Source organism: Phycodurus eques, chromosome 12, assembly GCF_024500275.1.
Source record: "Phycodurus eques isolate BA_2022a chromosome 12, UOR_Pequ_1.1, whole genome shotgun sequence".
Taxonomy (NCBI): domain Eukaryota; kingdom Metazoa; phylum Chordata; class Actinopteri; order Syngnathiformes; family Syngnathidae; genus Phycodurus; species Phycodurus eques.
The window spans coordinates 6,705,616-6,717,761 of NC_084536.1; the positions used below are offsets into that span (position 1 = coordinate 6,705,616).

At 42.5% G+C, this 12,146-nt stretch overlaps 1 protein-coding gene across 1 annotated transcript in view; it reads right to left on the reverse strand.

The window, feature by feature from the left end:
- Positions 1-11,810, reverse strand: part of kcnh3 (potassium voltage-gated channel, subfamily H (eag-related), member 3) — a 124,545-nt gene extending 112,735 nt beyond the window's left edge. The window contains exon 1 of the mRNA XM_061691718.1: positions 11,735-11,810. Within this exon, the coding sequence (XP_061547702.1) occupies positions 11,735-11,810 (76 nt within the window). The remainder of the gene's footprint in view (positions 1-11,734) is intronic.
- Between the last annotated feature and the right edge of the window lie 336 nt (positions 11,811-12,146).

Genomic DNA, 12,146 nt, shown 5'->3' on the forward strand with positions numbered 1-12,146 from the left:
TCAGCAGGAAATGAGATGGGTCATGGGTTCCAACTGCACTTTGCTGTACGATCTGTACGATCCGAACATGAATGGACAAATAAAAACATTAGAGAAAAGACTAAAGTTTAATTTAGTGGCTAGCTCCATTAAGATGTAGATGCATATGATATAACAAAAGATTTACTTGGTGGTTTTAATGCATTCCTAACACCAAACTACTGTCCCTGCATTTTCGCTATTAAAAAGTAATATCTCTTCCCATAGTATATCCCGTTACATACTGCAGTGGCGAAAAGCAAAGCCTGGTGGTTGCTCTTTTCTGTAATGAACTGTTCAAGAGGCTGGACGACTACAAATTCATGCTAACTCGTTCACACCTTACATCAGCGTCCTACTTACACCTCCCCCTAAAAAAAAAACTAGCCTGCAATGAACACGACCTGAAATGATGAGTGCCTTTTCACCTAAAATGAATTCATCCAAGTCCATCACAATGGGCACGATATGGAAATAGTGTCCTAATGGTCACACCAAACAACAACTGCAGACATACTTGATTGACTCAAGAAGCAGTAAGCACATATAAATGGACACATATAAACAAACAACCTTTTGCACTCACTTTCACACCTACTGGCAATTTAGAGTCTTCAATTAACCTACCACGCATGAGAAAACCCACGCAGGCACGGGGAGAACATGCAAACTCCACACAGGCAAGGTCGGATTTGAACCGGGGTCCTCAGAACTGTGAGCCGGATGTGCTAACCAGTCTTCCACTGTTCCACCTGGGGGATATAATTTAATCAAATATTTGCTTATTTTCTTTAAAAATAGTTGTTTTTAATTCTTACTATTATTGTTTTTGTCGTTCCTAAATTTTGAATCAATCTGCTGGCCTCTGCTGGTTGCAGCCAAGTAGAACATTCCGTTTTGCCTCAGGAGCTTCAAGAAGCTATCAATTCCCTGTAATCGAGTGAATTCTTAACAATCAGTTTATTGTATGATTAAGACAATCTCTAGTTAGACTATTTTTACGTGACAGTTGAGTTTCTTTCACCAAACCAGCAGCGGCCTTGACTTGGAAGGAAAGGAAGAAATGTTACTTAAATATATTGATAGCCTTTAACAAGAAAGCACAATACAAATCTTTTGCATTTTTTTTTCACAGTTGCTCCAGAATGAAATAGATTTAGTCCTCTAGATATGCTTTGCCACAGCCTACTAATTGTTGTTTTGCACCCACCCACACACACACACACACACACACACACACACACACACACACCCACGAGCGTCCATCTTTGGGGCTCCAATACAAACTGACAGTTAGATGGTCCAATGACTGCATGAACAGTAACTGAAAAGCTGGCCAATGACGGTGCCGTCAGACCTTGCAGGAAGACAGCACTTAAAAAGGAATGCATCCTAACTATGGTAAAAAAAATAATAATAATTGTTTTAATTTTTTTTGTTTGTGCCCAAAAGTGAAGATTTTTTTGGGGGGGTGAGAAATAGCATGAAAATTCAATATAGCACATGTTACTGATTATGGTAATCGGTATGACATAACCAAGTGTTATATCCGTAACCAAAAATTCACACATTACAGCATTTGAGTGAATACAAAAAGCAGTCGTTTGTTGATATATAAAAAAGAAAGCACTAAGTGGTTCAGAGTTTGCATGTTCTGCCCGTGCTTGCGTGGGTTTTCTCCGGGCACTCCGGTTTCCTCCCACATCCCAAAAAACATGCAGGGTAGGTTGACTGAAGACTGTAAATTGCCCGTAGGTGTGAATGTGAGTGCGAATGGTGGTTTGTTTATTTGTGCCCTGCGATTGGATGGCGACCAGTTCAGGGTGTTCCCCGCCTCTTGCTCGGAGATAGCCGGGATAGGCTCCAGCACGCCCGCGACCCTAGTGAGGATGAGCGGAACGGAAGCTGAATGAATGAATGTCACCATAAATGAGTTACAATTTCCAGTAAAAGGGCCATGAAGGAAGTGTTGCCCGCTATAAATAGGAATCATGTTTCAGTACCTCGTGTTTGCCTATTATCACGATCTGTTGCGTCCTCACTGCATTTCTGTGGCAGGTGAACGCATCTGATTAACTACTGCAGGCAGCCACTGTCAATAATGTATGACTGACATGCGGCATGACTGCTCACAGAATGAGTGTTAGTGTGAACATGTAACAAACCCGAGCAGGATCTACCCTGCATTGTGATAATTAGCTCCATCTTAATTCATTAGCCAAGAAAGGTTTAGTGATTATTTATCATAGTAATCATTTTCATTATCTGTCTTTAAGTGCAAAAGGGAAATTGTTGAATTTAGAATTTGAATAATGAAGCACTCAAGATTGTTTCATGGAGGGCTTTCTTGATTATAAAAGCACTTAAGAGACTAGCTAATGTATGTGTTGTTGTCCTTTTCAATCACAGGGCACACATGCTGTAACTGCATCACACAGTTGATATGGTGTGAAATTGGCTAGTGCATTCATCACGTGTAAACGAGTACCAGTCCGCGGAAGGTCGCAAATAGGTGGTTTATGCTCAATCAGGTCAAAATTGTTAAAATGGTTTCCTCCGACATGGGGAAAAAATAAATCACGCATTTTAGATTTATTGAAGACTCTAAATTGCCTATAGGTGTTACATTTTGAATGAGCGTGAATGGTTGTTTGATGTTGCTGAGGTTAGACTGTTAGGTGGCTGGCCATTAAAAGTGTTCTGCAGGATGTAATTGTCAACCTATCATCTTCAGACTTTCAGGGATTATTTCTCGATATGAAACCTTTCGATTTTAATTGGATACATGACCCAAGATATAATTGTGGGCACTGCTCAACTGATATAAACTGTGCATGCTTCTGTGTCATCTCACCATGATCCGATCACATTTTCAAGAGTTGTTCTATTCTGCTGTTTTTTGTTTTTGTTTTGTTTTTTTACATCTTTAACTTCTTATGACAATAAAGAATGTTGAAAAAAATGGAATTCATGTACTGTATCTACAATGTGAATCGCCTTTGCATTACGAGATGTGTCAGAAAGGTTTAAGGACTGGTGTCTCGAAAGACATTTAAGATCCAAATTACAGACGTTTTCCCTTTCAATGTAATCCTGCTGCAGTCTAAAGCACGTTCCCAGCCTTCTCTGCCATGCTTTCATGCACTCTTGGAAGGATTCTTCTGGGATCCTCCACAGCTCCGTCATCACGCCCATCTTGATGTCGTCCATGTCTTCAAAACGGGTCCCTTTGATAACCCCCTTCAGCTTGGAGGAAAAACTTCTTGGCCAGGAACTGTCAGATGCTCAGGTCATTGTGAGCGGGTGCCTTGTCATGGTAAAGGAGCTCTTCTCGCGCACTGAACGAAGCTAGTCCCACAGGAACTCTTTCTAGACATAGTCCACACTGAAGGGGAAAACTTGTAGTTTGGGTTTGAAATACATCTTTTGTGACACCGATACTGGAACCTTTACGACACACCACGTATGCTTTCATTACTGGTAATGAAAGTAACAAAAATGTTTACTTATTTATTTATTTATATTTAAAGTGATTAACATATCTTTACGCTTTTATGGCAGTTTAGCATGCTAAAATGTTACTTAAAATAATGCCTGTACAGTTCATAATGGTTTTATGTGGACAATTTGACCCTGTAACAGATGACTTGCATTACTTCCTGTGGGAGAAATTGTCCCCGAATGTATTGTGTTTTACCTTGTACATTTGAGTAAAAAAAAGAAAAAAAAAATTAAAAAACTGAGTGGTTTTTTTTTTAATATGGCATATAAATGCAATGATACACAACATAATATAAAAGGGGGGGTTGAAAGTATCATGGTCACCATTTGCTATGTCATTTGGTTGCAAATTATGAAGTGGAGGTCACTGTTACGGTCTCAATTGGGAAAAGAATTAATCACCTGTGACGGACACCAGCAGGTTTAGGATGAATCTTAATTTCCCAAATGACACAATTTTAAGTGGGCTGGTCATGAATTTAAACCAGCTGTGTTTCACGTTTTGCACCAATTAGCTGTGCGGAGGTCACCGTGTGTTTAACAAGATATCCATATTGTGGCCCATTCTCAGTCTATATTGATTTAGAAAATAACAGGTGTCGTTTACCAAACGGCTCAGCTTATCATTAAATCTGCCTGAGCCGCAAACATACACGAGCACATACTGTATGCAAACACAAACACAAGGTGATGGAAATCTTACTGCCTCGAGCGCACACGCAAAATAACAAGACAATGCCAGGAACGAGAGGTTGGTCGCTCGACGCTTTCTTATCAGCTCAAGAGGGACAGAGCGTGGCACTTTAAAGACCCTGTAAAGTAAACCATAGACTTGTTTCTGAATACATGACACATGTTTGAAGATAATTGTTGAAAACAACGAAAGAAAGCAAAGCCTAAGAACCGTGTCGGACAGAAATATGGAGCTATAACGTTAAACTTTGTCATCATTTCAGTTGCCCTGATTTTTTTGCGCATGGATAAAATGGTGTCCTCCGGTGCACTTGGCCGTCCGGCATGTGTCGTCCCTCCCCCGTGCAATTAGCTAGCTAACTATGCCTACACCCCAATAATGCATTTTACCCGGATGCCACAATTTACAGAACCGCTCAGTGTCATTATTTAAATTTTTAAACAATGAGGTGATGCCGTGGAGAAGACCGCCACCCGTCTGCTGGCTGAGAGGAGCCCAGGAAGCGTTATTAGCAATCCCACTCGTGTTCTAGGCAGGACACGCCCTGCTGCGACGTTATTGGCTGCTGCATCGCGGAAGCGGATATAACAAGATGACCATTCCACCGTTCTGGTTGTAGGGTTATGGCGGGCTAGTGTTACTGGGGTTCATAATAACGTCGCAACCCTGAAGTCAGATATTTCTCCCCTACCCATCTTAAAATAAATGAATGTTATTATATCTGTTGAATAAAAATAGTTTGGGCATCTCACTGCCCCAAAACGCAGCAGTACAATGTATTTTATTCCTGGCAACAGCAGTCGTCAGTTCAGCAAAAGCAGTTGTCAGTTGAGTTTGTTGGACTTTGTTGGAAATAGTCCATCTTTAGAGACTCAGACGAGGTAGAATACCTTCAAACACAAACGGCAGCTACTCGCTATATTTTTTTTTTTTACGTGGCTAACTTGTGCTGCTAAGTTTTTGTTTTTTGTTACTAAAGGAGAATGCTAGGATGGCTTCTGCAGCCCATCATATTGCAGCAGAGCATGCGGGTGAGATTCCTAATAACCCACCCCGACAGAAGCCTGTTAGCTTGTGAGCTAGCTGTTGGTTAGCGCCTCTTGTCGTGGCGTGGAAAGCCCAGCGACAACCCGGCGGGATACCCGTATATTCCAGCCACTGGAGGCTTTGGGGATATCGTTTCACAGCCCAAACATGTAGGGATGTGAAGGCATCAGGAAGTTGCTTGATGAAGTAGCAATTATTTTTTAGCAGGGTCTGGAGATGCCCACACCACTTGAGAGCTGATACAGGATTGCTTTTTCATAATTTTGAAGCCTCATTTCATTTACTTGGGAATTTCTTTAATCATTCAAATCTGGCAGGGTTGTTAACAACACTCTACTCTGTGGTGTGTCAAATTTAGATGTTTATTTTCACTTTACAAGGACTTTAAGGCACTGCAATAGCACTGAACTAGTTTAATGGTCATTTTATGGAAAAGTATTGTTGGTGATAAAACTGTTAGTGTTAGTGAAAGAAAGTGAAGAAATTTAGAGTAACGTTTTTTTTTTCTTGCTGAAGTTTAACGGCTTTGTTTAGGATAAAAAGCAGTATCATTAGCTCAATGTACACAAGAGAATTAAGGAAATCGCACAAAATTAAGTACTATGTTATGTTCAAACTGGATTGTTTTTCTGCAACTCACCAAGGCCATTAATTACTCCTTTAATGCATTGTTCAAAGGTTTTTTTGGGTTGTTGTTTTTTTTGCACGTGTAAGCAGCAATTGCCGGAAAAATTTTTCATATTAAAATTGGGCTATATTGACCCCATATGGTCCCCTTGTGACCAAATTTTGTGAAATTAGCCTTTAAAAGGTCTTTAAAAGTTCTCTTTGAGTGACTTTTGGAATAACGTTATCCCATAGGAAATCGTGGAAATTGAATTAATGGATTCTAGATTCAAACTGGCACCATCATTTCCTGTGCAGGCAATGCTTTCAGACACATTATAACATCCATATCCATCAAATGTGCAAAATGTAGGTAATGGCTGTTAATAATTAAAATGGAAAAAATAAGACATAAGGAGCAATAGAAGCATTTTGAGAATAGGGTAATTCGGTTGGTAGCTATCATTGATTCAGTGTTACGGTGCGAAATTATTAGTGAAAAGAAAGTCATTATACATGTTGGTCAAGTTTTACAGAAGGGTAGAAACTGCAGCTTGTGGCTCTGAACATGACAGCATGACGAGCAGGACACTCAGGCTCCAACATGATTAAGTACCAAGCCGAGGCCCACTTAATTAATTGGACCAATTGACTGGTGCAGACCCACAAAACTGCTGCTGCCGGTGGAAGGAGCGAGCAGCAGCGAAGGCAAATGAACATTGATTAAGGCAGACGTACGCCGTTTCTGGGAAAGACTTTTCCATGGTGTAGCTTCCCAAAAAGAAGTAAGTCTCACATGTTCCGACATCCAAAATAACGATGTTAATGAGAATCCATGTGACTCTACTAATAACGTCATTATGCAAAGGACATGCAGTGAGCCATTAACCATTTGACACGTGTTTTATTTATGAGACTGCGTTTTCTGCGAAAACACATGCAATCAATCACATTGCACAAACCAATGTCTTATTGATAGGAAAGAAAACTGCGTCATTGTCAGTTTTATTTCCATCCGGCTGTTTAGATGCCTACCCAGCATCATGGGTTTATTTAACAAGAAATATAAAGAAGAACATCCTCCTTGAGTATTCCCTGTACGCACGTTGTGACTTGTCGTTGAAGTGGATTAAAGTTTCCACAATGTTATAGATACAATTTCTATGCCCAGAATTTAAAAGAGTCTTCCTTTTTCATGAGAAATCCACAAAAATCCTCTACAAAACAGAACAAGAAAGTCGCACTCATCGGATCAACTAGAATGGCCCAAGGCATAGGCTACTAAAGCTTTCGCATATTTTTACAGTTTGTAAGAACTATTTATTCAACTTTATATTTGTATTTTCAACCATTTGTTACCTTGTTTCCAGTACTTCTGTTCAATTCATCATTATTTTATTTAATTTTATATTTTATATTGTAGTACACAAGTTTAGCTACCGTATTTCCTCAAATAATGGCCCTCCCTCGAAACACACGTTTCCCTCAATGTTGCCAGGTGAATAATCTCCATCAAATATGTAGTATAAACCTCCATTTTCCCATAACAAAAACGCATGTAGACGTTCCCACGTGGACATTGATGAGTTAACTGCGTAGCCCATTTGAACTCTGTTGCTAACCAAAACAACAACAGAAACAAAAGCGCAGCAAATTATCAAATTATAATTTGGGTGCCGGATCGGGTTTCAGCACGTCTGTGCTGTTTCCCGGTCCGTGCGCCCTGCCTGCACCCCTGGATTGTAAATGCATCACCCACACTGCCCATGTTTTAATGCACCACATACACCTATCTCTGGGGGGCGGTGGGTCGTGAGTGGGGTGGGTTTGGCTGTTAAGCAGTAGTGCCTGGCAGCCCTGACCCCACCCTCTCAGCTCACTGACCTCTCCAGATTTTATTGCACCACACCACTCGGAGGGGGGGGCACTGATACACTGGGTAGGGCCAATGACTGCCAATTGGGGATCTGGCAGTCATAGTAACAGAGGGGTGAGGAGGGTCTCACTTACTTGCATGGCGGTACTCCTGAGGCCGGGCCCCCCTGGCTGGATGACTGCTTGGTGTTGGGGCTGACCTCTCATGGCCGGCCGCAGACACACACCCCAAGGACTCTTTCGCTGGGTGTGGGGTCACACACTTTCTGGGACGAATAACTCATGAATATGCAAATCGCGTATGTATCCCCTCACTTATACTCTCGTCCTGTAGACTTTTATAATTCACATAATTAATGCCACCACACTTCAGTTGCACAGTCGGGTTCACGACCCTTGTCCTGCATGCTTCTTCTCCTGTCCTTGTCCTGTTCTATCTTGTCCTGACCTTCCCTCACATGGTGTAGAAAAAACAAAAAAACAAAAACATAACAATATGATGCTTACATGTTTAAAATGCCTTCGTATTAGAGCACCTTATTAAGTAACTACAGATGACCATAACTGCATGTACAAAATGTTATATCTTGGCACTGATCTCTTCTTTTTAGGAAAGTGTAACATCAATAGTTTTGTCTTCTTCTTAAGAAATGAAGGCTGCAGATTAAATAAACTTTAACAGGTTTAACAGTCTGAATTACGTTATTCATTTTTACCGCCTGTCCGTGACCCTCTCTTGGGTCCCAACCAACCAGTTGAGAATCACGGCTTTAGTGTGATTTGACAAATACTGTACCAGTCGATTTTTTTTAATATAACCATCCCAAAAATGTCACATAAGGACAGCATGGTGGAGTAGTAGAAAGCATTTCTTCCTCACAGTTGAGAGATCAAATGTTAACTCAGGTCCTTACATGTGGAGTTCTGACGTAGACTACTTTGACTTCTTCTCGCATTCCAAAAATGTGCATGTTAGAGTAATTGAAGCCTCTGAATTGTCCACAGGAATGCTTGTTTGTTTATATGTGTCCTGCCACTGATGGCAACTAGTCCAAGATGTAACCCGCCTCTCACCTAATTCAGCTGGTATAGGTTCCAGCCCATCAGCAACCCAAATGAGGGCAAGTGGTAAGGACAATGGATGAACAGAAATTCATACAAGCAAATGCCTCTCCCCCAACCCAGTTAAATAGATGCGTTTGCATAAATATGGAATATGCCTCAATCTTGCTCTTTATTAAAATAAACATACGGTTTACTGAAAAGAAAGAAGAAAGAGCAGATCTTTGGATTTGGCTCAGCACAACCTTGCCCACTGGCCTTCATGCAAGATTGCTGTTACGACTACTACTACAAACAAACACACACACACACAATCCAATCAAGTACACACATGGCCTTCACCTCCCCACTAAAGGCTTTTCTTCAGGAAGTAATGTCGCATCATTTACAATAACATGGCAATGAGACACACAATGGAAGAGCCTCTCCTCCCCTTAGTATGGCTGGTGCAGCAAGCCCCCTGCCCCCCACAATCAGCACCACCACCAGCACCCGCCTCATATGCCGCACCCCTGTCCAGTCTGACAGCCAAGAATGGGTCACAATGGATTATTGACATCTGTGCAGTTAATTACAATGACTGTACATAGTGCTGCTTGAGATATGTAATTATAAGCATGCAGCCCGGGGGAGGGACACCATGAGAGAGAAGAGCCGTGTCTTGATGTGACGGGGGCTGATCCACACAGCCAGTGCTTGAGACACAAAGACACGGTCTACCCCCCCCCCACCCCCTCTCCCGCTACTGTTTGGTTTGTCTTATCGTTGTGTGTGTGTGTGTGTGTGCGTGTGTGTGTGTGTGTGTGTGTGTGTGTGGTGCCGGCAGTGGGCGGCCTTTTTATTCCCATGCAGATGAGACCATTATACTGGAGACAACAAGATGAACACAACTGTCTTTATCGTTCAAATATTAACGGGGAAGTGATGAGCATCTCCACAGAGATGTACAGGGCGGAACCGTAACTTGCTGTCAGAGTAGGCAACTGTGTGAGGAGAACAAAAGTATGAGGCAAAAGGCCACGGACAGGAAGTGACAATGGAGGAAAATGTGAAGTTTGATTTACACAAGGGTTCAATGTTTTTCCAAAATGAACCTCAAACATTTTCCCCGAGGAACTCCCCTCAACATTGTGTTGTGATTCTTAGTTTAGATGGATGTTGGGGCACCGTTCTACGCAACCAGATAGCATACAATATGTACATGCATGGACAGAAGTACTGGGACATTGTGCCCACCTACTTGACATGCAAGAACAAGGGTTGGGGTTCCAACCGTCTTAGAAAGGGAATGGACTTAAAGCATTTCCCGAAGGAACTCCACTCGCAATTGTGTCAGACTAATTCTAAAATGCACACAACACACATGTATGTGACACTATACATTTATGTATCGAGTGCTTTTAAAAAGTATTTTAATGCATCATACAATCATACACCCGTCAGTGGGGGGAGGGCAGTGTCAGGCTGAGGTGAACACTTGGCCGGGTGTTTCGGCACTCCAGCCTGCTCTCTGGCCCGCCATGCCACAGGTTGTTCCGGTACCCTTGCCCCTCCCGTTAGGCCTGGCCGGGGCGCTTCGGTTGGACTGGGGGACCGCTCTGGGTCCTTGGGAGTGGGTGGCGTCCCTCTGGCTGGGTCCCCTGCGGAATGGGCTCAATTCACTTTGTAACGTTACTTGTTGTCATATCTAGACTGTCTTACTATTGTTCTGGTGTGGTTTGCATCCCTATTCCCCTTGTCTGTTCTGTCCCATAAAATACTTTTCTGTCCGGCTGCATTTTCAATAAACATCAGAATAATTATAAAAATAAAAAATAAGCAGGAGTATTTCAAACTCCCTAGTTGCACAGCAAAACGGTTCCAGTACAAATAGCATACAGGGCCGCCATTCTGCATGTTCATGGAACAGGACAGGTTCAAAAAAATAAAAAGTATTTGGATATTTAGACATTACACCTGAATGAAGTGATAAAGTGTACTAAAAGAGTTGCTGATTGATTTTGGATGCAGTGCCTTGCTTAGCTCGTATCTCTACACTGTCAGACATTCCTGTAAATTCTACAGTTATTTATCACATACCATACAGTAAAATACTTTAAACTTTTTCATTTTTTTCAAACAGTAATTTACTGACAACAGTGTTGCTAGTAAACTGTCACCTTGAATTTACAGTAACATACTGGCAATACTGCTGCCAGTAAGTTACTGTAAAACCCTATGAAATGTCTAACAGTGTGCCCAAATCAGTTTGAGGCTTCTTGCACACCAACAATCCTCCATGGACTTTGTGCACTGGGGAACAGAACGGTGTCCTACCAAAAATGTTGGGGCTTGCGCAAACAAATCTGCAAACTAAGGTTTTAGTCCAATACATGATTGATTAGAAATTGACTACGAGGAGCATCCCAATACTTCCTGTCCAGTAAACGGATTGCTTACTCATACACGCTATTGAAAATGAAGACGAGAAGAGCTGACCGTTCTCTTTGCGGCATTCACACAAACTCCACAAATATTCAGTGTGAAGGGACAGAAGACGAAAAGAGCCCAAATGCAATATAAGCCTCTCGCACCCGCCCACCTACCCAGCATGGGCCTGAACACACAGGGAATGCTCATTGCATCTGTTCGCAAACCACTCTCGCCAAAGGAAAAATAAGATCCCCACTAAAACTGCAAGTAAAATGCTCAGACACACTCCCTTGCAAACACTAGGCTTTATTTACATCACAACCTTAGAAAAGAGCCTTGAACTGCTTGCCTCATTCTCAAAGAACCATTGCAGTATATTTATAATTCTGCCAACTACTCATGAATGAAGGGACCAGTGTGCATTCATAATCTTCAAGCTATAGTGGCATTTTTATGTATGGAGAAGTGAAAGAAAATACATTGACAAACTTATGTTTATAGACAATCATGAGTACTCACGGGTGCCATCGAATCTTGTGGCGATGGTGTCCAGGAAGGTGTTCTGCGGGGCCAGCAGCCCTCTCATCACCGGCATCCTGCTCCGGGTCGACTGGGTCCTCCTGACTCGGCGCCCCGGGGCGCCGCTGGACTCCTCCTCCCGCTGCTCAGACCCAAAGCTCGGCAGGAAACGGGAGGTACCCGGTGCGCATCCCAGCCCCTGGAGGAGCGCACCGATCCGAGAAACGCGCGGCGGCTCCACCTTGGCACCGGGGGGGCTGTGACCATAATCGAGCCCAAGACAGAGAGCGAACTGAAGGGTAAGCGTGAGGGTTAAGTTAAGGCGCACCTTCCAGCTGAGCGGTGCCCAAAGGTGAGCCTGGGTTTACGCGCTAAAACAAAGCAGGAGAGACGCAGCAAACAATGGACGGAT